This window comes from Phascolarctos cinereus, unplaced genomic scaffold (assembly GCF_003287225.1).
Source record: "Phascolarctos cinereus isolate Bilbo 61053 unplaced genomic scaffold, phaCin_HiC Scaffold_5;HRSCAF=322, whole genome shotgun sequence".
Lineage (NCBI taxonomy): Eukaryota > Metazoa > Chordata > Mammalia > Diprotodontia > Phascolarctidae > Phascolarctos > Phascolarctos cinereus.
Genome location: NW_027555958.1, coordinates 26,547,107 through 26,570,110, shown reverse-complemented (window position 1 = coordinate 26,570,110; position 23,004 = coordinate 26,547,107). Strand labels below are relative to the sequence as shown.

General features: G+C 43.2%; 1 protein-coding gene across 1 annotated transcript in view; it reads left to right on the top strand.

The window, feature by feature from the left end:
- Window positions 1-16,263: 16,263 nt before the first annotated feature.
- The window catches only part of CALN1 (calneuron 1), a 468,953-nt gene continuing 462,212 nt past the window's right edge, over window positions 16,264-23,004 (top strand). Inside the window, exon 1 of the mRNA XM_078154728.1 lies at window positions 16,264-16,461. Within this exon, the coding sequence (XP_078010854.1) occupies window positions 16,339-16,461 (123 nt within the window). The 5' untranslated portion in view covers window positions 16,264-16,338. The remainder of the gene's footprint in view (window positions 16,462-23,004) is intronic.

Genomic DNA, 23,004 nt, shown 5'->3' with positions numbered 1-23,004 from the left:
TGGATGGCTAAGTGATTGTTCCAGCCTTCTGATTTTTTTTAAAAAAGGAATCTTGGGGTGAAGGAACTTAAGGGGTTCAAGGTCACGTATCCGTATCAAATGAAGGAAAAGGTAGAGCAGTGGGGAAAAATGCTGGATTTGTAGACAGAGGACCTGAGTTTGAATCTCACCACCATCCCGTGATAATTATGTGACCTTGCAGATCATTTCATCTATCTGAGCCTCAGTTTTCCCATATGTAAATGGAATTGAGCTCTGAGGTCCCTTCCAATTCAAAATCTCTGGTCCTGAATCAATTCTTTCTGCCTATTGGGAAGCCTCTCTTCTTTGGAGATGAGTAGATTTGGGGTACTGAGCTAATTAAGCAACTAGATACTTTAGCTTGAGAACTGGGCATTCTTTCTGTATCTACAAAAGGAAAATAAAAATAAAAGCTAGCATTATATATATATATATATATATATATATATATATATATATACCCATGAGGTACTAAGGCTCATATTTTAAAGATGAGAAGACAAACGGAACCTCAGAGACGTCAGATGACCTGCCCAGGGTCGCACAGTTAGTGTGGGATTTGAGCACACTAGCTGATTCCAAGTCCAGCCCTCTAGACACTGTGCCACATTGCCTCTCTAAGGAAGGACCTATAAGTGGGCACTTATGGCCACAGGACCCCTTGTTGGAAGACTTTGAGCAGTGTTCTCAGGCTGTTGCTGGACAGGATGCTTCTTGGTGATGGTTTCTGACAGTAATCCCCATTAATGAAGCCTGTGTGACTAATGAACACTGAGTGCTCAGGAAGAGATCTCGGTTTTCAGAGTTCCACGCCAAGGTTGCCACCAAAAACAGAATAAGCATTTAGAAAATAATTACACATCTGGATGAATCTGTTTCAGTCCACTGGCTGGAATATAATCAAATTAAAATATAATGAATACATTCAAACGCACAATGCCTGATTAAGTAGTCACTTAGGAACAGGAATTTCCTGAAAAAAAAAAAAGGATGTGGGCTGCTAACCAGGCCTGTAGTCTGTGAAAGTCTGGGTTCCAGGAGCCCTTGGGAATAGAAAATCACAACACAATTGTCATTTAGCTTCTTGTCACTTTTCATTTCTGTCCTAATTTACTACCCCCGATCCCTGCCCCCAGTCTCAGACTGTTTTGGATAATGCAGTCACGCTGTGTAGCTGGAAAAATCATGCTTTTATTTTCCAGAACTGAATGCATTCGAGAAACATTTATTTACTAAGCACCTACTACGTGCAAGACGTGTTACTAGGAAGTGTGTGGGGTGACACAGTGATAGTTTCTATCCTCAAAGAGCTTACTTTCTACTGAGGGATACAGATGAGTCAAATATATGGTGATTTGGGGAAGAGGAAAGCTCTAACTACTGAGGCAGGGGTGGAGATCAATGAATAGACTGATTAACAATCATTTACTGCTCCCTTACCCTGTGCCAGCCATTATGCTGAGCAGAGCGGATAGAAAGACAAAAAATGAAACTGTCCTTGCCCTTAGTCTATCAAGGGAGACAACAAATACACACACACACACACACACACACACACATACGTATACATATATATGTACACAGAGACACACACATATACACACATATATGCATATATACACATTTACACACAAACACACATATATAAGGATATAAGAAAATAAATACAAGGTAATTTGGGAGGGAGGGAGAGAGGGAAGACACTAATGTGGGAGGATTGGAAGGGTTTCATGTAGAAGGTGGTACTTTAGTTGAGCTCTAAAGGAAAGTCAGGATTCTAAGAGGAAGATGTGAAGAGAGAATGTCTTCCAGCCATGGGGGATAGCCAGTCCAAAGGCCCAGAGATGGGAGATGGAGAGCTGTGAGTCAGGAATGGCATGGTTGGCCAGGCTGTGCAATGTATAAAGGGGAGTGATGTTTAATAAGATTGGGAAAGGAAGATTGGGGCTGGATTATGAAGGGGGTTAAAATGCCAAACAGAAGGGTTTGTATTTAACCTCACAGGAAAAACTGGAGCTTACTGAGCAGTATAGTGACTTGGTTACACTTGGGATTTGGGAGCACCATTTTGGTAGCTGAGAGGAGGATGGATTGGAGACAGCAAGGCTTCCCAAAATGGGTGAGCATTGGAAGAAGACGAAGTTGGGAGGTGGAGATGAAAAGGGAATATATTCTGGACAGAAGGGATGGCCTGCACAGATATCTAGAGATGGACTGTTGAGTTCAGAGGGCAGTTTGGCTGGAATGTAGTATCTGGGAATGGGGCTAGTACAAAACAGAGCTGGTAAGTTAGGTGGAAGCCTGGTGAAGGAGGTTGCATTTTGTTCCAGATATAATAGGAAGCCAATGACAGTTTTTGGTCAGGAGAATATTATGGTCAGATGTGCCTGGGGGAGGCATGAAGAATAGAATGGAGAAGAGAGAGGCTGGAAGGAGAGAGACAAATTGGGAGACTTTTGCAATAGTTATTGGCTATGTAAGGGCTTTCTACTTATAGGCACTGTATAAATGTTTTATTATTATTATTTGGACAAAGAGACAGGAAAAGCTGACAGATGTAAAGGAAAAACCAATAAGACTTGGTGATTGATTGGATGTGATGATGTAATGAGTCAAAAATGACTCGGCAATTTCCAAGCTAAGTGATTGAATCTGATATCCTCAGCAGAAATAAGGAAGTTCTGAGGAGGGGCAGGTCTAGGTGGAGGAGATAATCAGTTCATTTTTCAGACAGGTTGAATTTGAGGTGCTTGTGGTACGTTTGACCCCCTCCTAGTCTCCAAAGTATAATAACAGTCAACAAACATTTATTAAGCATCTATTACATGCCAGGTACTATGCTAAGCACTGGAGATACAGAGAAAAGCAAGAGACGGCCCCTGCTCTCATGTAGCTCACAATCTAATGGGGAGAAACAAGTGACTACTGTGTGCTATGCAGTGAGCTTAGCATCTTACCAATATTGTATCATTTGATCCTCGCAACAACCATGGGAGGTAGGTGCTATTATTGCCCCCATTTTCAACTTGAGGAAACTGAGGCAAACAGAGGTTAAGTGACTTGCTCAGGGTTACATAGTATCTGAGGCAAGATTCGCATTTAAGTCTTCCTGACTCATATCCACTCATATCCACACATAACAGGCTCCTTTCAACTGTGTTACCTAGCTGCCTAACACCAAGAATCATTCTCTTCTAGATTTATTCATTCAACCAATAAACATTCATTAAACTCCTATGATATGCCATACTCTGTTCTAGGCACTGAAATTACAGACAAAAGTAAAACAGCCCCTGACTTCAAAATGCTTATTGATTATACATTATGTATTAGGCTCTGTGCAGGGCACTGGGGTTCTGAAGAAATAGTCTCTACCCTCAAAGGGCTTGTATTCTAATAGGGGAGACAGTATATAGCCTAAAAATCTATACAGAATGGATGCCAAATAAACACAGGTTAATATCCTCTGACATGGAAGGTCCCTGAGACTGTTTATTCTTTGCCTTTTTATACTGTTTGCTGTTTATAGGTGGCCCTGGGCCTATGGGGGTTTTGTGTTTTTATAACCAGTTGGAAATCAGAGGGCAGCAGAAGGTAAACCATGTTTCTCATTAAGGTAGAAATAGGGAAGCTGAGATTTGATATGTTTATATTTATTATTTTTAAATTTAATTTGTATTATATAATAATAATAATAATAATAATAACAACAATAATATCCTTTCAGGCAGTTTGAGTATCTTTTTAAAAAATACGCTATTGTTGTTTCAGACTGAAATGTCTAGACCTTGTAGTATCAGAGTCTAAATGACTCCTTCGGGGGTTGAGACCCTTGGGTGGAGAAGTGTTGGTCTAAGCAGTGTGAAGTTTAGCATCTCACTTCCTGTAGATGAGGATGCTGGTACCAGGGCACTGGATGGAAGAGCCGGGGACGTGGACTTCTCTTCCCCTTCCCCCTCATTCCCTGAGCTTAGTGCTCCATTTTGGGAGTTGACAGTCTGGAATGTTCCACTTGCTCTTCAGAGAAGTATGAGACTCCAGCACTTCCCCTCAGTCTCAGCCTTCAGGATGTAGTTGGCTCCAGCCAGAACGGGGTGAGATCTGTTTCGCAGGTGCTCATGCTATGTCCATATCCTAAAAGGTGACCTAAAAGCTCCAATAGCACTTTTGAGAGGCGAACCTTGTGCAAAATTGTGAGTGGGAAGTATGCCCCTTCTGTATCCTCCTGCCCCATCCTGGGTGCTCACCTGTTGTCTTATACCTGAAGGTTTAAGGTCATGCTGGGTCATGCTCTCAACTGTCCATCAGTTAAGGTAGACTATAGTTACAATAGCCTCCCTGCCTCCAGTCTCTCCTCCCACTGATCAATTTCATAAATGATCACCACATAATTCACTCTCCTCCCCTGAAACCTACACTCCTCCCTGCCTCTGAATTCAAACTTGTTAGGTTAGCATTCAACTCTTTCCTCCTCCCCATTCCTCAACTTGACTCTAATATAAATTTCTAGCCTTATCTCCCATGATGCAACCCTTCTTTGCTGGTCCAACTACTCTTATGCACTGGTCCCCAAATGTGCCTTACTTTCTCATGTTTTTTCTTCCCACCTGCCATGCCCCTCCCACTACCCAAATCCAGCCCCTTCCTTATGAAAGGTTCAGAAGAAATTCCACATCCTTCATGGAACCTTATTCAGACTGTTTTATCTGTGGAGAATTTGAGGCATCATAGACCTAGAGCTGTTGAGAGTTGTTAGTGTTGGGTTTTCCAATGATTAATGGTAGCCTGTGGCCCTTGGCTCCTTTCCTGAATAAACTTTGGCTCTAGAGTGAGTTTCCAGCATCAATACTGATTTTACCCACAGAGCCAATATTCACAGGATGATGGGCATCCTTTTATTTTCAATGATCTTGTATTTACTTATTCTGTGTTGTAAACCACTCCCCTTCCTCTTGAGCCCTCCTCCCCCACAGGTAAGCACTTTAAGGACAGTGACAGTTTCATTCTTATCCCTACGCAGTGCTAGGAATATAGCTGGCACTTAACAAATGTGTACTGAAATTCGTGTGGAGCAGTCCTAAGCAGTGGGCACAGCTAGGAGAAAGCAAGCCACTTTGGATACATGACCCTATGTTTCCTAGGACCTGGGACATAGTATCTTTGAGAAGAATCCTTAGGGCCAGCTGGACCAGCCCTTTGTCTTTGAGAAGATGAAACCCTAAACGATTTCAACAAAATCACTATTTCCCCATTTGTAACGTCTCCAGAGCTAAGTGAGATTGGTGCTGGTATGAGGCAGCCCAAGGCTGTTAACCTAGATGGAGTTACCATTTTTCCATTGGCCTGCCCCTTTGCTTCTCATCCTTTTGAAGCTTCTTCACTGAGTTAATTTCCCAGTGCTGGGAAATGAGACTAACAAATCAGGTCCCCTTAAAAATGGTTTAAAAATGATTTTCATCATTTTGCTTTTCTTATGCTGCTATAAATCCCCCACAACTAATCAGCAATTATCAGCGCTCTCTCTAGTTTTTGTTCTTTTGGTGTTTGACTTAGCATCATTGTAGATTTAGAACTGGAAGGGACATTAGTCCAAAACCATCATTTTATTATGTTAAAAATTTTTGTTGTCAAATCAATGAATGAGCATTTATTAAGCACCTGCTGTGTGCCAAACACTGTGCAAAGTGCTGGGAATACAGTCTCTGCCCTCGAGGAGTATATATTTGAATGGGGGAGACAACATGTAAATAATTATGTACCTAGAAGATCTACATAAGAGTAGATGGAAGGTGATTTGAGAGGAGAAGACACCAGTCAGTAGAGAGGACTAGGGAAGACTTCCTAAAGAAGGTGGAGTTTTGAGCTGAATCTTGAAAGAAGCCAAGGAAATGAAGAAGGAGCATTGATGGGGCAGAAGGTCGCCAGCATGGGAGAGTCATGGAGATGGCCAATGGATTGGTGTGTTTGAGGAGCTGTGAATAGGCCAGCATGGCTGGATCCCAGAGTGCATGGAGGAAGAGAATGTGTGAGAAGATTGGGAGCCAGAGGGATCAAGAATGGCTTCCCATAGAAGGCAGATCTTGGGCTGACTCTTAAAGAAATGAGGTGTCTTAGAGGTGGAGATAAAGAGGAAATGTGTTCTAGGCATGGAGGACAACCAGGGTATTTCCTGGAGGTGGGAGTTGTCAAATCATGTGTGAAGAAGAATGAGGGGCTGGAATGTCTGGATGATGGAGTTCTCAAAGGGGAATAATGTCCAACGTGGCTATAAAGGTAGCTTGGGGTCAGGTTTCGAAGGCTTTAAAAGCCAAGCAGAGGAGTTGATGTTTGCTCCTCACATGTGGGGGCAGGGTGAGGGTTGTGGCATGGCAGGATTTGCACTTTTGAAGCTCTATGGAAGATGGACTGAAGAGAAGAGACACTTGAGGCAATGAGACCTCTTGGGAGGCTATTGCAATAATCTTGGTTAAAGCTAATAAGGGCTCTATCATATTGGAACCATTGTTTCAATCCCCTTCTTTTTCAATAGAGAATAGAGACCCAGGGAGGAAGAGTAACTTGTTTAAGGTCATACATCTTGTTCTTTGAACCCCTGTTTGAACCTGGGTCCCCCTTTTCTCCTTTAAGACACTGCCTCTGTCCCCTTAGAATTTGGACAGGTAGAGAAAATGCAGGTGGTTTGGTTTAGAGGCTCTATTCCCTTCTCAGGCTAATACATGTTGTCTTCAGTCTGGGGGGGTAGACTGTGATGGCCAAGGAGAAAGGTGGTGTGAGAGGACACAGGATTAGGAGTCAAGAGAACTTGTCTCTTTTGCTCACTACCTTTGTGACATTGGGCAAGTCACTTCCCTTCATATGCCTCAGTTTCCCTCTCTTCAGAATGAAACAGAAAACTCTCCAAGGACTCTGTGAGTCACCCATTCTGTGAGATGTCCTTTGGGTATTCATTGACTCTTGGGCAGACCCACCTTTGCCCTCACTATGGTGCCATTGGGAGCTTTGGAGATGGAGGAGCTTGATACCAGAACACATTTATAAAAGGCTGGTCCTAGGCTTGGGTACAATGTGCATGCCTAGGGAGGGTGTTATAAGGACCAAAGTATCTCTTCTTAAATCCTCCTCTGGTGCTTGAAATTCCCACCATTGGAATCATAGATTCATAGATTTATAGCTGAAAGGGACCTTAAAGGTTTTCTTGTCTAACCACCTCATTTTACGGATGAGGAAACTGAGGCCTGGAGAGGTTAAGTGATTACCTTTGGTCATACAGCTAGTAAGAGTTTAAGGTGAGATTTGAACTGAGGTCTTCCTGACTTCAAGTTCAACACACTTTACATTAGGCCATGTTGCCTACCCCTTTCTTGGGCACTCAACTGCTGGAAATTACCTTAGAGATAATTTAGTCTGACATCATTTGGCAGAGAAGAAACTGAGAGGTAAATGATTTGCCGAGGGACTCACTGCTATTGTGACAGCTCTGTGGAGCCCACATTTTTGGAAGGTGGGCTCTCTTTGTTGTTCAGCCATTTTTTTTCAGCCATGTCCAACTCTTTGTGACCCCATTTGGGGTTTTCTTGGCAAAGATACTAGAGCAATTTGTCATTTCCTTCTCCAGCTCATTTTACAGATGAGGACCTGAGGCAAACAAAGTTAAGTGACTTGCCCAGGGTCACACAGCTACTAGTAAGTATCTGAGTCCGGATTGGAACTCAGGAAGCTGAGTCTTCCTGACTCCAGACCAGGCACTCCATCCGCTGCACCACCTAGCTGCCCAGGGTTTTCTGGTGTCCTTCAAATTACACTCTGTAAACAGATATCTAGCCTGAGCACTTTGTAAGACTGTCTCCCTCCTCCCCAAACTCAGAGGCTATTGCCAGTTCACCATTCTAACCTGCTGCAGTGAAACTTGGCAGGGCTCAGCAATGCTCTCTGCATCATCTTATTATCAAGAACTCCAGACTCACTTTAATATAAAACCAACTTGATGTTTGCAGACCATTTTAATTTTATCTGGCCTTGCACACAAATGATATAGTCTCCAGAGGCCAACTTCAGAAAGTGCCTCCATGTCCTCAATGAAAATTTCTGGATCTTCAGTTGAATAGAATGAGGCTTGTGTTTGTGTGGGTTAGGAGCCATTAATAAGGTGGGAGTTGTCTGGGGAATTCTAGTCCTTTCTTGGGTGACCTTGGTGAATTCTTTCCCCTTTCCAGGCCCTTCTTGGCTTCCTCTATAAAGCGAATGGATGAGATTGGATAACCTCAGATCTCTCTCCCACCTTTGACATTCCCTAGTATCTTGGGTGAAGCAGTGAAAAGTGAGGAAGAGATGTCAGGGTCCCTTGTTTCCATCAAAGAATGAATGGTAGCAATGGTAGCTGAGCTTCTTCCCACTTTTCAGACTTAGGGCTGGAATCATGATTTCATGGGGTTATAGGCCTGGAGTTGGATGGGACCCCAGAGGCCACTGAGGTCAACTTCATCTTCTTACAGATAAGGAAACTGAAGCCCAAGCCCATTAAGTGACTTTCCCAAGGTGATGCAGGTAGCAAGCATCAGCTATAGGACCTGAACACAGGTCTCCAGAGGCAGTGCTACATATTTTGGTTGAATAGAATCATCCATCCATCCATTACTCAATCAATCAACATTTGTCAAGTGCCTACTATGAGCCAGACATTGTACTAAGTGCTGGATCTGAAAGTAGCAGGACCTTAAGAGGCCATCTAGTCTAGAGGGTCCTAACCAGGGGTCTGCAGACCCCCAATAGGTCTGTGAATTGATTTCAGGTGATCTGTGAGTTCAGATGGGAAAAAATATTGTCTTTATTTTCATTAACCTCTAAGTGAAACTTAGCATTTCCTTCGATTACCGAGGTAGACAGTAAACATTATTCTGAGGAGGGATCCAGAGGCTTCATCAGACTGCATAAGGGGTCTGTGCGACAAGGAAGGACAAGAATACCTAATCTGGTCCAATGTCTGCATTTATCAAATGAAGAAACGGAGATCGAGAGAGATCAGATGGCTTAGGATTAGAGAACCATAGATTCAGAACTCAATAGGACCTCAGAGTCTGTGGAATCTGGCTTTTTCATTTTACAGATGAGGAAACTAAGCCCCAAGGAGCTTATGTAGCTTACTCAAGGTCCACCGTTAGGAATAATTTAGAGCTGCCAGGGTCCTTAGAGTTTATCTAGTCCTTCATTTTATTGAGAAGGAAACCCAGGAAAGTATCAACACCCAGACTCATTCATCAGATTGCCCAGTGGAGAGGATTACTCCCTTACCTACCTTGTTTTTACTTCCCTTGTCATCTCCCATTCAAAATTTATTCATCCGATATCCCATTCTCAGCTCCTCTGAAAAACTAATTGACATTAATGTGACTTTGAGAAAGTCCCTGTACCTCTTTGGGTCTCAGTTTCCTTCTTTGTAAAATTAGGGGCGTACCCATTCTGATTCCAGATTGAGAGCACCTTCCATTCTTCCCTGCTTTCTCCTTGGGTCTTGTTTCCTCAACTAAACTGTCCTGAGGGAAGGGGCTCTTTCTTTTCCTTCTCTGTGACCCCCATAGTCCCTGGCACAGAAATAGTCCAATAGCAGAGGCTCAGGAAATGCTTGTTGGTTGATGGGCAGCCAAGTGTAAAGAGGACTGGTAGGGAATCAGGAGACCTGACTGGCTGTGTGACATTGGGCAAGGTCCTTCCTCTCTCTGGGCTTCAGCTTCCTCATGTAGAAAATGAGGACATTGGGTTGAATGATCTCTAAGGTCCCTTCCAGCTCTAAATCTTAGGAGCTGTTTTGATGGAGGGTTGAAAGTGTGTTGCTCCAGGCCAGGGAAAGCAGCATTCTAGGGTCTGCCGGGAATTAGCCAGAAGCTAAAACCATTAGGACTTTTGCTTAGAGACCAGCCTTTGAAAAGCTTTTTTAAATGATCATGAATTTGCAAGTTGACTTTGGAAGGTCAAGCTCTAGTATTCATTTCTTCCTCCTCTTTCCTCCCACTCCTCTCCACCCCAACCCCCCCTTAAAAAAAGAAGAAATGTCTATTAATTTAGGGATTTCGATTGATTCAACAAGTATTGAGTGCCTACTGTGTGTTCAGCTCTGGGTTGTAGGAGATACAGGACGGGGAAAAGAGCCAGTCTCTGCCCTTCAGCAGCATTTTGGGGGACATAGACCTTTCTTCCTGTTTCCAAATTTGGACTCCCCTCACCTTGGCTGCCCATCAACTCTCCTATCCTGTGGATGGCTGCCTTATTAAATCCTTACTATAGGCCATACAATTAAAACTAATTCACAAATTAAACCGAAACCAATCAACCAATGTTTACTAATTGCGTACGATCCAATCCAATCAATAGTTACTGTCTACTTGATATAATCCAACCTGGTTCAACCAACATGCATTGGTCACCTGCTGTGTGCACCCCAATCCAATTTAGCCTACATTTGTAATTTGGGCAGCTAGGTGGTGAGATGTATGGTGTGCTAGACTTGGAGTTGGCAACACCTCTGCATGCCTCCAGGCAAATCCCTTAACCTCCCAGAGCTCTAGATTCCTTGTCTGTAAAATGAAGATAATAATAATACTTAATTTACAGGATTGTCCTGTGGATCAAACAAGCCAATATATGTAAAGCGCTTTGCTAACCTTAAACAGCTACATAAATGCTTACTGAATGCAATTCAATTCAACCAATAGTTCCTAAGCTTTTACTGTGAGTGACCCAATTAAATACTTGTTAAATTAATAAAATTCAATGAATATTTATGAAGTGCCTACTATGTGCAACAATTCAATCAATACTTATTGATTGCCTATGTGTAATTAGCTCGACCCCACCAACATTTCTTAGTTACCTGCTGTATGCAACCCAATTCAATTTAACCTACATTTATGAAGTGCCTACTGTTTATGAATCAGTTCAACAAAAATGTATGCCTTATATATGAGTCCATGTGGCATAGTGGATAGGGAGCTGGCGTCTGAGTCAGGAAGACCTGGGTTTAACTCTCCCATTTGACATGTACTGGCTCCATGGGTTGTGACGCACCATGGCTCTGTGACCCTGGGGAGTGGCTTAACCTCCAGTGACTGTGGGCAGTTCAGAAAAGATGCTGACCTCCATGGAGGAATGGCATTCCTTACCAGGAATTCTTTACACCTGCAAAATCATTTTTGTTGTCATTCAGTAGTATTGGACTCTCAGTGACCCCATTTGGGATTTTCTTGGCGAAGATACTGTAGTGGTTTGCTGTTTCCTTCTCCAGCTCATTTTACAGCTGAGGAAACTGAGGCTAACAGGGTGAAGTGACTTCCCAGAGTTATATAGCTAGTATCATAGGTCTGGGAAAAAAAGGGGTGGCAAGCCCCCTAAAAATATCTCTGTTCTCCAGATATGTACATTATATACTAATAAACAAATATAACATAATTTTAGGAGGGAAAGAGTATTAGCCACTGGAGAAGAGGTCTTTAACTTTTTTCTTTTTTTTAGTCATGGCCCCTCTTTGGGGCTCTAGGAAACCCTGTCACAGAATAATATTTATAAATGAATAAAACACATAGGATTATAAATGAAACAAATTAATCATACTATGTATGTATATATAGTAATACTAATATTATTTCATATATTATATTATAACAATTTCATTATATTATTTACATATAATTGTATTTATTATATTATGCCTATATAAACATATATTAAAATAATTCAATAATAAAATTATATATATGTATATATAATATATATAATATATAATATATATGTATATAATATATATAATATATAATATATATGTATATATATTATATATATAATATATATAGCTCAAATATATATATGTATGTATCTGAGTTCATGGACCTGGTTTTAGAGCTCTTGCCCTAGAGGGATCAGGGAAGTTTTCTCTTATTCTGGGCAGTCTTATCTACTCCTCATGGCTGGAGCACTGGTGAGTGCAGGAAAGTAGCTCTTCCCGCTGAGTACCTGTGACAGTGGGGTGGGGCAGCCCATCTCCTGAGTGCTAGGGGAGGTGACAGAAGGTGAGGTATTCAGCCAATTGTCCTCCTCCTGAAATCTGCTCTTACAACCTTAATGTCTTCCAGTCTTCTGGGGAGTGTCATGGCAACTAAAAGCATTCTCGAAAAAAAATGTCTTTCTTTGTGTGTTCTGTTAATGCCTCTAGAAACTTGGTTTCCGCTGATTTGTTTAACTAGATTGCCAAGAGAACACTTTGAAGAGGTGGGATGTGCACATGCTTGTCTAAGGGAAAGAAGCCTGATCTCCTGAAAAACCTGCAGAGCTCTTACTAGGGTTAGGCAAATGGCACTTTATCCAGGGTACTGAAATTTAGTGGGTGCTGATAGCACTATCCCACCACGTACCCTGAGTGATCTCCCAGACTGTCTCAAACCATTCTCCACCCCTAGTCTAACTATCCCTAAAGGCAAATGTTCCTAGTGGTGGTTCTACAGATCTGGGCTCGTACCCCTGAAGAGTAAAATTTGGAACCACTCTGGGTTCTGCTATGGGGTTCCTAGGAAGCCACGACTATGGTTCAGAGGACTGGACAGAGCAGGTGCTCAAATAGTGTTAGTAATAGGGAATGGAATCTTGCTGGGGGCTGAAAGCTGAAAGAATCGCCTTGGGAGTGCTAAGGGAGAAGGGATTATTGAGGAGGAAGGAAATGCTTTGAGTGTAAGGTTGGAACTGTCTCCAGCCTTGTCAACACTGGCCTATGTGATCAGAACTTCACATATGTGCCATCTGCAGTAATGTAATTATATAATTTATAGCAATCAGTTTCAATTTCAACCACTAATGGATCCAAGCCTGCTAACAGAGCACCTGGGAGCAGGCAGATAGGATGGCAGTAGGCAGTGGGCTCTACTGGTCTGCTAGATCCTGGGCTACCTAATTAGGCAAAAATTGTTTTTCCTAAAAATTCTTGGCAAGTCCCACCCCTGGAGGTTGGAAAAGGAATAAGCATTTATTAAGCACCTACTATGTGCCAGGCACTATGGTAAGCACTTTATAAGTATTATCTCATTTGATCTTCACAACCACCATTGGAGGTAGGTGCTGTTATTATCCACGTTTTAGTTGAGGAAACTGAAGCAGACAGATGTTAAGTGACTTTAGCCAAGGTCATACAGCTCATAAGTGTCTGGGTTGAGATTTGAACTCAGATCTTCCTGACTCTGATGCCAACACTCCATTCGTTGCACAACTTGCTGCCAAAAGAAGGCAGCATTTGGGGGCAGCTAGGTGGTGCAGTGAATAGAGCAACAACCCAGGAGTCAGGAGGACCCGAGTTCAAATCCAGCCTCAGTCCAAACACTTGACATTTATTAGCTGTGTGACCTGGGAAAGTCACTTAACCCCAATTGGGCAAGTCACTTAACCCCAATTGCCTAAAAAAAAAAAAAGGTAGCATTTGGCCCATTGAGAGCATGTCGGACATTCTGGGGCTGGATCAGCCTTCAGAGGCAGTCAGAATGACTAAGAATGACAGTGTATAGTTATCCTTTCCGCGTCACGACTTTCCTCATTGTGGTTTTGATATATCAGGGGTCAGCATAAGAAATTAACCTTTTGGGGGAGTTTTGTGGAAACTGCAGATGACACAGAAAAAGTTTAGAAACTTAGAAATGTATACAATATATGTATAGTACTATATGATATCAACATATTTTATCTTTTAATGCTGTAATGATTCAGACTTCTTCTCTGGTACAAAGGGAGGGCCAAGAATTTTACATGGATTTTCCTGATTGAGGGCGTGCTGTGCCCCTAACCCCTGTGATATGGATAACTGTAGTTATAGTGTAGCCCAATGCTGGGTGCCAGGTGAAGGTCCCATAGAGAAGGAGACAGTATTCAAGTCCAGAAGATCTGATTTCAAATCCCATCTCAAACATCTTCTAACCAGGTGACCTTGGGAGACCCTCAGAGCCTCAATTTCCTCTTCTGTAAAATAGTCATAACAGTACTGACCTCGCAGAGTTAGGGTGAGGATTAAAGGAGACAAAGTGTGGGAAGCATTTTTCAAACCCTAAAGCCTAAATACATGCCAAGTACCTGGATGGACCCAAAGCACAAAAATGGGAAAACCATCCCTGTCTACTCAATAGTAGGGAATAACAGGAGTATAGATTTGGAGCCAGAAGGAACCTCTGAGATCAGAGAGTCTAATGTTCTCATTTTACAGATGAGGAAACTGAGGCCTGGGCAGTGAAGTGGCTTGTCCAAGGTCACACAGGTAGGAAGTATCAGGTGCTGGCCTTGAATCCAGGTCCTCTGATTCCAGAGCCAGGGCGCGATCCGTGTAGCCCATTCCTTCCCTGTGATATGTAAACCATGCCTACAGTTTAAAGCTAACCTATTGAATTAATTGAATTTAAGCTAACCCACTGAAACCTATTGAATAGTGAATATTAAACTATTGAAGCTTAAGACTGCACTAAGACTTTTGGGACACCTTTCATGTATATGGTACCCATATGATCATTTGAAGAGGCAGGAGATATCACAAATTGAGGAGGAAGAGCCTTTGGCCCTGAATTTGGAGAGCTTTGGGTCTGTTGATGGAGACCTGATCCTTGTCCTCAGAACTTCTGGATTTAAGGGAGAAACATGGTTTCTGTATTTGGTGAGCCTCCAGTATGAGTGGGAGGGCACTGCTCTCTCCCTTGAGGGGGAGTGGGGGGGAGACTCATATGTCTTGAGGGTAGATGCTCCCTGGTGTCTTCATCACACCAGAAGCACCCCAAGGGAGAAGGCAGAGCCTCCATTTTCCAACCCACCCCCTTTTCTATTCTTGCTCCATCATTATCCCTCATCTCTCCTCTTCCTCCAACATCTCCCATCTTCCTTCTTCCTCCTCCATCATCTTCCAGTCTCTTTCTTTCTTCTCTAAGATACTCTATCTTTCTTTTGAAGAAGTTTGGGCTGTGTCTGTGTGTTGTAATGGACTATGAGGCGGCAGCCAAAAGCAATGAATGGGATCATGGGCTACATTAAGAGAGGCTTGGCTTGCAGTGATCAGGAGACTGTCAGACCTCATCCTACGTTCAGTTCTGGACACCACACTTTAAGAACACGGATAAACTGGAGACAGTCCAGAAGAGGACAGCGTAGATCGTGGGATAGCTTGAGTCCATGTCATATGAGGACTGGAAGGAACTAGGGATGTTTAGATGGGAGAAAAGAGACCCAGAAGGAGCATGATCTCTGACTTCAAGTATCCGAAGGGCCATCATGTAGAAGAGAAATCAGACATGTTCTGTTTGACCCAAAGGGTGGAACCTGTACAGGGGTAGGGGAGAGGTGGATTTGTAAGGAGGCAAATGGATAGCAGGAAAAAACCCCTAATAATTAGAGCTTTTGCAAATGGAATCAGACTTGGGGTGGGTGGATTCCTCTTCCTTAGAGGTCTTCAAGTAAAGGCTGGAAGACCATTTGTTCAGTGTGTGTTGCTAAAGAGGAGGATTCCTTTCAGGATGAGCTGCTCTAGGTGACCCTTTTAACTAAAAAAAATTCCATAGTTCTCTGTGTATCTATGTCTAGAGGTACTGACTCCAAAGCCAGCCCTCTATCTACCAAGCCATGTTTCCCCTCCTATATTATCTCATTTGGTCTTTACAGAAACCCTAAGATATAAACCCTAGAAATATTATTACTTGCATTTTACAGACTTGGAAATCAAGGCTTGGAAAGGTTATTAAAGGACTTGCTATGTTTGGCACTAGGCACCCAGAAGATGTAGGCAATAATCCCTTCCCATCCTTCATGGGGCACGTTTCACCCTAAATTCCCATTCTTTTCTCCTGCTGCCAACAGAAAGGCAGCTAGCTGCAGGATGCCAGCATGGGGCTGGGTTTCCCCACTAGCTCCAATCTGGCTTGTTGCCACCCCTTCTACCCACAGTCTTTGTACTATAGCAAAGCCCAGGAGAGCATGAATGGAAAAGTACCTGTAAATATGAGGGCTGGCTTCCCCGGCCAGTTAGAGTTGGTTATGTAATACCCTGCGGTGACATTGAGGCTTTATTAATAACTAAACATCTGTCACAGCTGTAATTAGATTCTTGGTGCTACTATTGTGTTCCTACCTAAACCAGGGGGATGGGGTGGGGAGGTGTGAATTATTTAGGAAATTTATTTTGAATAAATGATAAACTGGTTTCAGGACAGGCAGTAAGTTTTCTGTCAACTCTTTTGCAGACTCTGGGCACCTTCGCTGCTGGTCCCTTGATGGGCTTACAAATCTCCAGGAAAATAGCTCACCAGCTCCAGATACCTGATGCGGCTACCAGAGCAACATGGAGAGGGGCCACCCCAACACCAAGAAAAGGGGAGCAGAGGGTCCCCCGGAGGAAGTGAGGAGCGGCGGAGAAGGCAGACCCTTGATTTCCCTACCTGGCAAGTTTCTCCTCTTAAATATCTCTTCACCTGGTGAAAGAAGCTTTTTGGAGGGATTGGGTGCTCAGTAATGTGACCAATCTACAGTCCTTAAGGGAGGAAGTGGGAAGTGGTAGTGTATGTGAACATTTGTGTGTGTGTGTGTGTGTGTGTGTGTGTGTGTGTGTGTGTGTGTGTGTGTTTGTGTGCCAGGCTTGGGGAGGGGAGGGACAGGGATGAGAGGAGAGCCTTGCAAAGATCCAAGTCATGGGGAGTTGGGGGAGTGGAGAGCTATCCCAGTTGGAAAGCAAATATTGTAATAAAACTCCTGAGTCTGGCTGGTTTTAATTGATTATATTTACAGCCCCAGAGGAGAGCTTTAGCACTGCCTATATCAATAGCTCACAGAGAGTTGATCTCCTGAGGTGTTTTTCTGCCCTAAGGATAAAAAGTTGGAGTGCAGATTGGGGGGAGGTGGTGGCTTGGGGAGGGCAAGAGTCCCTCCTGACTACACCACCTTGTCTTCTGGGTGCTGGGTGATGTGCCTGGCATGGGATGAGATGGATATTCCACTTACCTAAGACCCTGGTCTCCCCTGGTTCCTGAGCTGGTGTGGGTTTGGGGAGAGTTGAGAGAGTAGCCTCTTTTTCCTAACATTGCTTGTTTATTTTTCTGCCTGGAGACGTTCAATGTAGTGAGAAATGCTTTCAAAATGTAAAGAAAGAGGAAAAACATGAAAAAAGCTGGAGCCCCAAATAAATCCTCCTTTTTCTGCCCCCTGCCCCCACCCCAAACAAACTACTGCCTCTGGTGGGCTCCTGAAACTTCCTAATAGTTCAAGCCCTTTCTGAGAAATGAAAGGAGAGGGGAGATGAAGAGGAAGAAAAGAGGGGACATGTCAGCCTGGAGCTGCTTTGGCCCAGAAGTGATTTCTGGCCGAGGCATTCTGCTTGACCTGGAATCTGCCTGTTGCCTGACTCAGGAAGCATCCGACCAAGGGCTCTGGGAGGATTAAACAGTCTTCCTCTCTCTCAACAGAACCTATGGCAGGGGTGGGGAGCCTGTGGCCTCGAGGCCACATGTGGCCAAAGTGTGGCCCTTTGAGTGAATTCAAACCTCAGGGTGACACTTGAGGACCCAGAGGGCCACACGCAGGCTCCTCACCCCTTTATGGGGTCTTAGAGCTACAGCTGGAAGGGACCTCAGTGGCTATCCAGCACAACTCCCCCGCCTCCCCCGCATTTTACAGATGAGGAAGTTGAGGTTGAGGAATTGAAGAGATTAACCCAAGGTCACAGAGGTAGTGTCAGAGGTGGGATTTGAACCCAGGTCCTCTGAGTCTCCAGACAGTGCTCTTTCCATGGATCCATGCTGGTGCTCAAAGCTGTTTATAGTGCAGGCTTGAACAAGCTAAGGGGCCACAGGCATGGCTGTTAGGGGGTAGATCAGGAAAAGCAAGGCAGAGATAGTCTTCTAAGGATGGCTCATCTTTGAATAATCCAGCCTTTTGTTTTTAACTTTCCTGCCCAGGAGCCAGCCACTGCATGTGTGTAAGGGCACAGTTTGAGGCAAAAACACTGACTCAAGAGCCATATAAATCCTGAACCCAATAAACCTCCTTTTGATACAAACTCGGTGTCTGAGAAGCAGGAGAGGAGGGAGGGCACAGGACGGCTGCTTCATGGGGAGTGCAACACTTCTTCCTTTTTCTCCTGCCATGATTCTGACTTTGGAGTGAAGGGAGATTGGAGGCAAGCAGGAAAGGAGGGCCTACAGCATTTTGGAAGGGCAGGCACACCACTTCTCAGGGCAGCTAAAGCGCCATGGTCCATGCGCTTATGAACAGCAACTTCTGGAAGAAAATTCAGAGACCACGAAGTCCCACCTCTCTCATTTTACAGGTGAGGAAACTGAGAACAGCCAGGGGATGTGCCTTACAGGATCGGAGGTCTAAACCTGGAAGGGCCCCCAGAGCACATTTAGTCTAACTCCCTTATTTTACAGATAAAGAAACTGAAGCCTGGGGGGGGGAAAGTTAGGAGCAGAGATTTAGAGCTAGGAGAGATAGAACCTTAGATGGGGACCTTAGAAGCCATCTGGTCCAAACCCCTCATTTTACAGATAAGGAAACTGAGGCCTGGGAAGGTGACTTGCCCAAGGTCACACAGATAGTGTGTGGTTTGAATGGAGGTCCTCTCTTTTTACTATATCATTATGTAGAGGTAAAGGCAGAAACCCAAAGATCCTTACTTCTTCAATTCCACCAGGCCCATATACCAAGGGAGAGTGCACATGGCAGAAGGAAGGAACAGATCCAGAAGATGAATTCCTTGCTGTAGCCTTGTAAATAGGCCTTCAAGCATTAATATTTGGCAGTACAGATCCAAAGCAACAGGCAGAGGGGAGGGTTTCTGTGGACTGCTCAGTGATTTGTGAAGATATCCCATGGCCCACAACTTGGGACCTGATGCTACCTGGGTAAAGGGAAGACAGTTGGCTGTGCTTAGCTGATGGACTCTCAGAGTGGGAAGGAACTTCGAAGACCTCCCAAATGGTTGTCAAGCCTCTGTTTGGGCACTTCCTTCAGGTCATTCCACTTTTGGATGGCTCTAGTGGTTAGAAAGTTTCAATGTTCATTATCCTGGCATTCAAAGCCACCTACAGCCTACATGTGAGCCTGATTTCATGGCATTCTCCTTCATGTACACCATGCTTCAGTTTCACTGGACCATTCACTGTTTCAGAATGTCATCTTGACCTCCATGATTTTGCACATGTGACCACACCATGACTGGAACAGATTCCCACTGATCTCTTGCCCCATTCTCTGCATTTTGGTGTCTTTCTCCTCCTTCAAGTTTTGCCCTTGGAGCCTGATACTTTCTACCTTAAAGAATCCTTCCTTGAATCAATCAATCCCTCAATCAGGAAGCACCTATTAAGTGCCTGCTGTGTGCCAGGTACCATACTGTATTGGGGGCAGAGCAGGATGGCAGTACTTGGTGATTTCCTGCTCAGGCTGGTGTTGAGGGAGCTATTTGTTGACTGGACAAGAGTGATAGAGAGATATGCTATCCTGCCCATGGCATGTATCCAATGTGCAACAAAGAGTCTCCCAAGAAAGCCAAATGGGTGACAGTCACCCACTTCGGGTGAATCATATGGTACAAATGACACTTATAGAAGGAACCTAAAAATCTTGCCAATGACTATGAAGTTTTGGGCAAGAAACTGAAGATCACAGGGGCGCAAGGTGTCTTCTGAGGTAAGGGACAAAGAAAAGGAAAAAAAAATCAATTTGGGAAGTGAACAGCTGGCTAAGAAGGTGGTATCCAAGAGTGAGACTTAGACTTCTGCACCATAGCTTAAACATTGAGTGATGGCAGATTCCTGGCTACAGATGGAGTATACCTAACAAAGACCGGTTGGAATGTGTTCTCCAGGTGTTTTACACATCTAATCAAAAGAGTTTTAAATTAAAAAGGATAAAGGAGGGAGAGGACTGCGTGTGTGTATTCCCAAATAGAAAGAGTAGCCCCGAGGAAGGAAGATGGAAGAATAAGCAGCTGAAACACTCAGAAATGCATAGGCTACAAAATCCAAGAAAATAGTAGTAAAATCCATGGCCTCGAGGGTCTACATAAAAATGTCTGAAGTCTGAATAACAGAAAAGAGAAAAAAGGCTAATGCAAAGAGGCAAAGTTTACCTCACAGAACTCACCGAGACTTGGTGGGATAAAAGCCGTGACTGGACTGTGAATTTGGATGGGTATATCTTATTCAAAATAAGTAGGCTAGATATAAGGTGGTGGTGGTGGTGGTAAGGAGAGAGGGATGCCATTGTATGTGAAGAAGGTATATTTATGTGAGAAAGCCAGGATCCAGAGGAGGAAAGAATAGTGGAGAGTCCTTGGGTTGAATGCCGAAGGAGAGAGAAACGAAAGTGACTTTGTTGTTGGGTATACCACAGGCTACCTGGACAGAGAGGGGAAATAGATGAGGAGTTTAGAAAACAGAGCACAGCTAGTACAGAGGCATGACATAGCAGTGACGGGTAACTTCAATTATCCAGACATTTTATCTGTCAAAAGCAGAGCAGTAAATACCTTCCTGACTTGCTGTAGGGATAATTTCATTCATAAAAAGACTGAGGAATGAACAAGGGGAAATTCTATTCTGATTCTGATTCTCACTACCAGGGAGGAACTGGTTGCTGGGCATAGAAATGATAAAGACCCAGAGGGAAAAGTGTCTACTTCATTCTAGACTTTGTTATAGAGGAGAGGGAGGAAGTCTGAATATAGTATGATATGTACTTTAGATTTTGGTTAAGTCAAATTTCAGAAGAAAGATAGATAAGATTCCATGGAGTTAAATGTTCTAGGAGTATTCAATCCAGGAAGGATGGAAGATACTGAAGAATGAAATTCTGAGGATACAAAGGGAAGCAGTTCCAATGAGAAAAAAAACGGGCTTTATCTGAAAAGATCAATAGGGATGCAAAGTAAACTCATAGAATAACTTACACCTGAAAGAAAGATGGAAACAAGGCCATATAACAGAGGGTAAAGATCAAAACATAGTACGGCATTATAAAAGTAACATGAGGAATGCTAACACTTAAAATGTGCTGAGGTTGGCAAGGGAAGCTGAGGACAATAAGAGGGTTTTGTTTCATTTTTGCTACCTTGGGAGAAAATGGAGGATCGGAAGAAAGATAGGACCCTTGCTTGAGTTAGGAGGGAATGGTGATAACTGACAGCTGATGGGTAGGTTCAATTGTTATTTCATTTCTGTTTTCTCTGCAAAGGAGAATGACCTTTATATTGGAAACACAGAACAAACATAAGTAAACAGTTGATACCTAAGATACAAAAGGAAATAGTAAGAAGGTATCTCTCTGCCCTTGACACATTTAAGTCCCCTGGTCCAGATGAATTACATTTCAGTTCTTGAAAAAACTAGCAGATATGGTTGCCGACCCACTGTTGGTGATATCTGAAAGGTCATGGAAAAGAGGAGAGTTACCATAAAATTGGGGAAGGGCAAATATTGTTTTGATTTTCAAAAATGGGAAGAAAACAGAGACTGAATCCCATAGACTCATGAATTTGACTTTGATTTCTAGGAAAATTCTAAAGTGGATCATTAAGTAATACAAATAACTTCCCCGACTTCATCAAGAACTGGTCATTCAAGACTAACCTCATTTCTTTTTCTTTTCTTTTTTTGGTTAGGCAATGGGGTTAAGTGACTTGCCCATGGTCACACAGCTAGTAAGTATTATGTGTCTGAGGCCACATTTGAACTCAGGACCTCCTGAATCCAGGGCTGGTGCTCTATCCACTATGCCACCTAGCTGCTCCTCTTTTTCTTTTTTGACAAGATTATTGGCTAGCAGATGAGGGGAATGCTATATATACAATGTACCTAGATTTAACAAAGCCATTGATAAAGTATCTCAGACTATTTTTGTTTGTTTGTTTATTTGTTTTTAGGCAATTGGGGGTTAAGTGACTTGCCTAGGGTCACACAGCTAGTAAGTGTCAAGTGTTTGGTCTGAGATCAGATTTGAACTCAGGTCCTCCTGACTTCAGGGCCGGTGCTCTATTCACTGCGCCACCTAGCTTCCCCCTTCTCAGACTATTTTTGTGGAGAAGTTGGGGAGATATGGATTAGACAATCAGATAGATTCAGGACTCATTTGATGACCAGATTCAAGAAGTCCTTGTTAACAATTCAAAGTCTACATAGTGGAAAGTCTTTAGTGGAGTACCCCAAGGATCTGTTATGTTTAATATTTTTATTAGTTATTTGGATAAAGGAATAGATGATATACACATCAAATTTGCAGATGACACAAAACTGGGAGATGATTAACACAGTGGATGAAAGAATCAAGATCCAAAAGGGTCTTGACAAAGCTCAAGCATAATCAAATTACATGAAGTTAAATTGGGACAAATGTAAAGTTTTGCCTTTTGGTATGAAAAATCAATTTCATAAGTACATGCAGTATAAGATAAGGGAGGCATGATTAGACAACAGTTATTCAGAAAAGGTTCTGGTGATTTGAGTGGACTGCAAGCTCAATGTAAGTCAGCAGTGTGAGACAGCACAAAAAACCAACTAATGAAATCTTGGGCTGTATTAAGAGGCATGCAGATTCCAGGAATAGGGAGGTGATAGTTCCACTGCACTCTGGCATTGTCAGACCTTACTGGAGTGATTGATCATAAGCTGGAATGTCCAGGCAACTGGGTTGATGAAGAATCTTAAGTCTATGTTATATGGATTGGTTGAAAGACTGAGGAAAGACTCAGAGAGATAAGAGAACAAAGAGAAATGGATAGAAATCACAAACAGGGCAACTGAAAATTGATGTCAGCAGTTAGAGCTGTCCAAAAATGTAATGGGTTGCCTTAAGCGGTGGTGGGCTCTCTGTCCTAGGAGGTTCTCAAAAAGAGGCTAGATGACCTTTCGTCACGTTTGTCATAGTGGGGACTCATTCTGTGTATGAGTTGGACTAAATGGGTTTCTGAGGTCCTTCCAACTCTCACATTCTGTG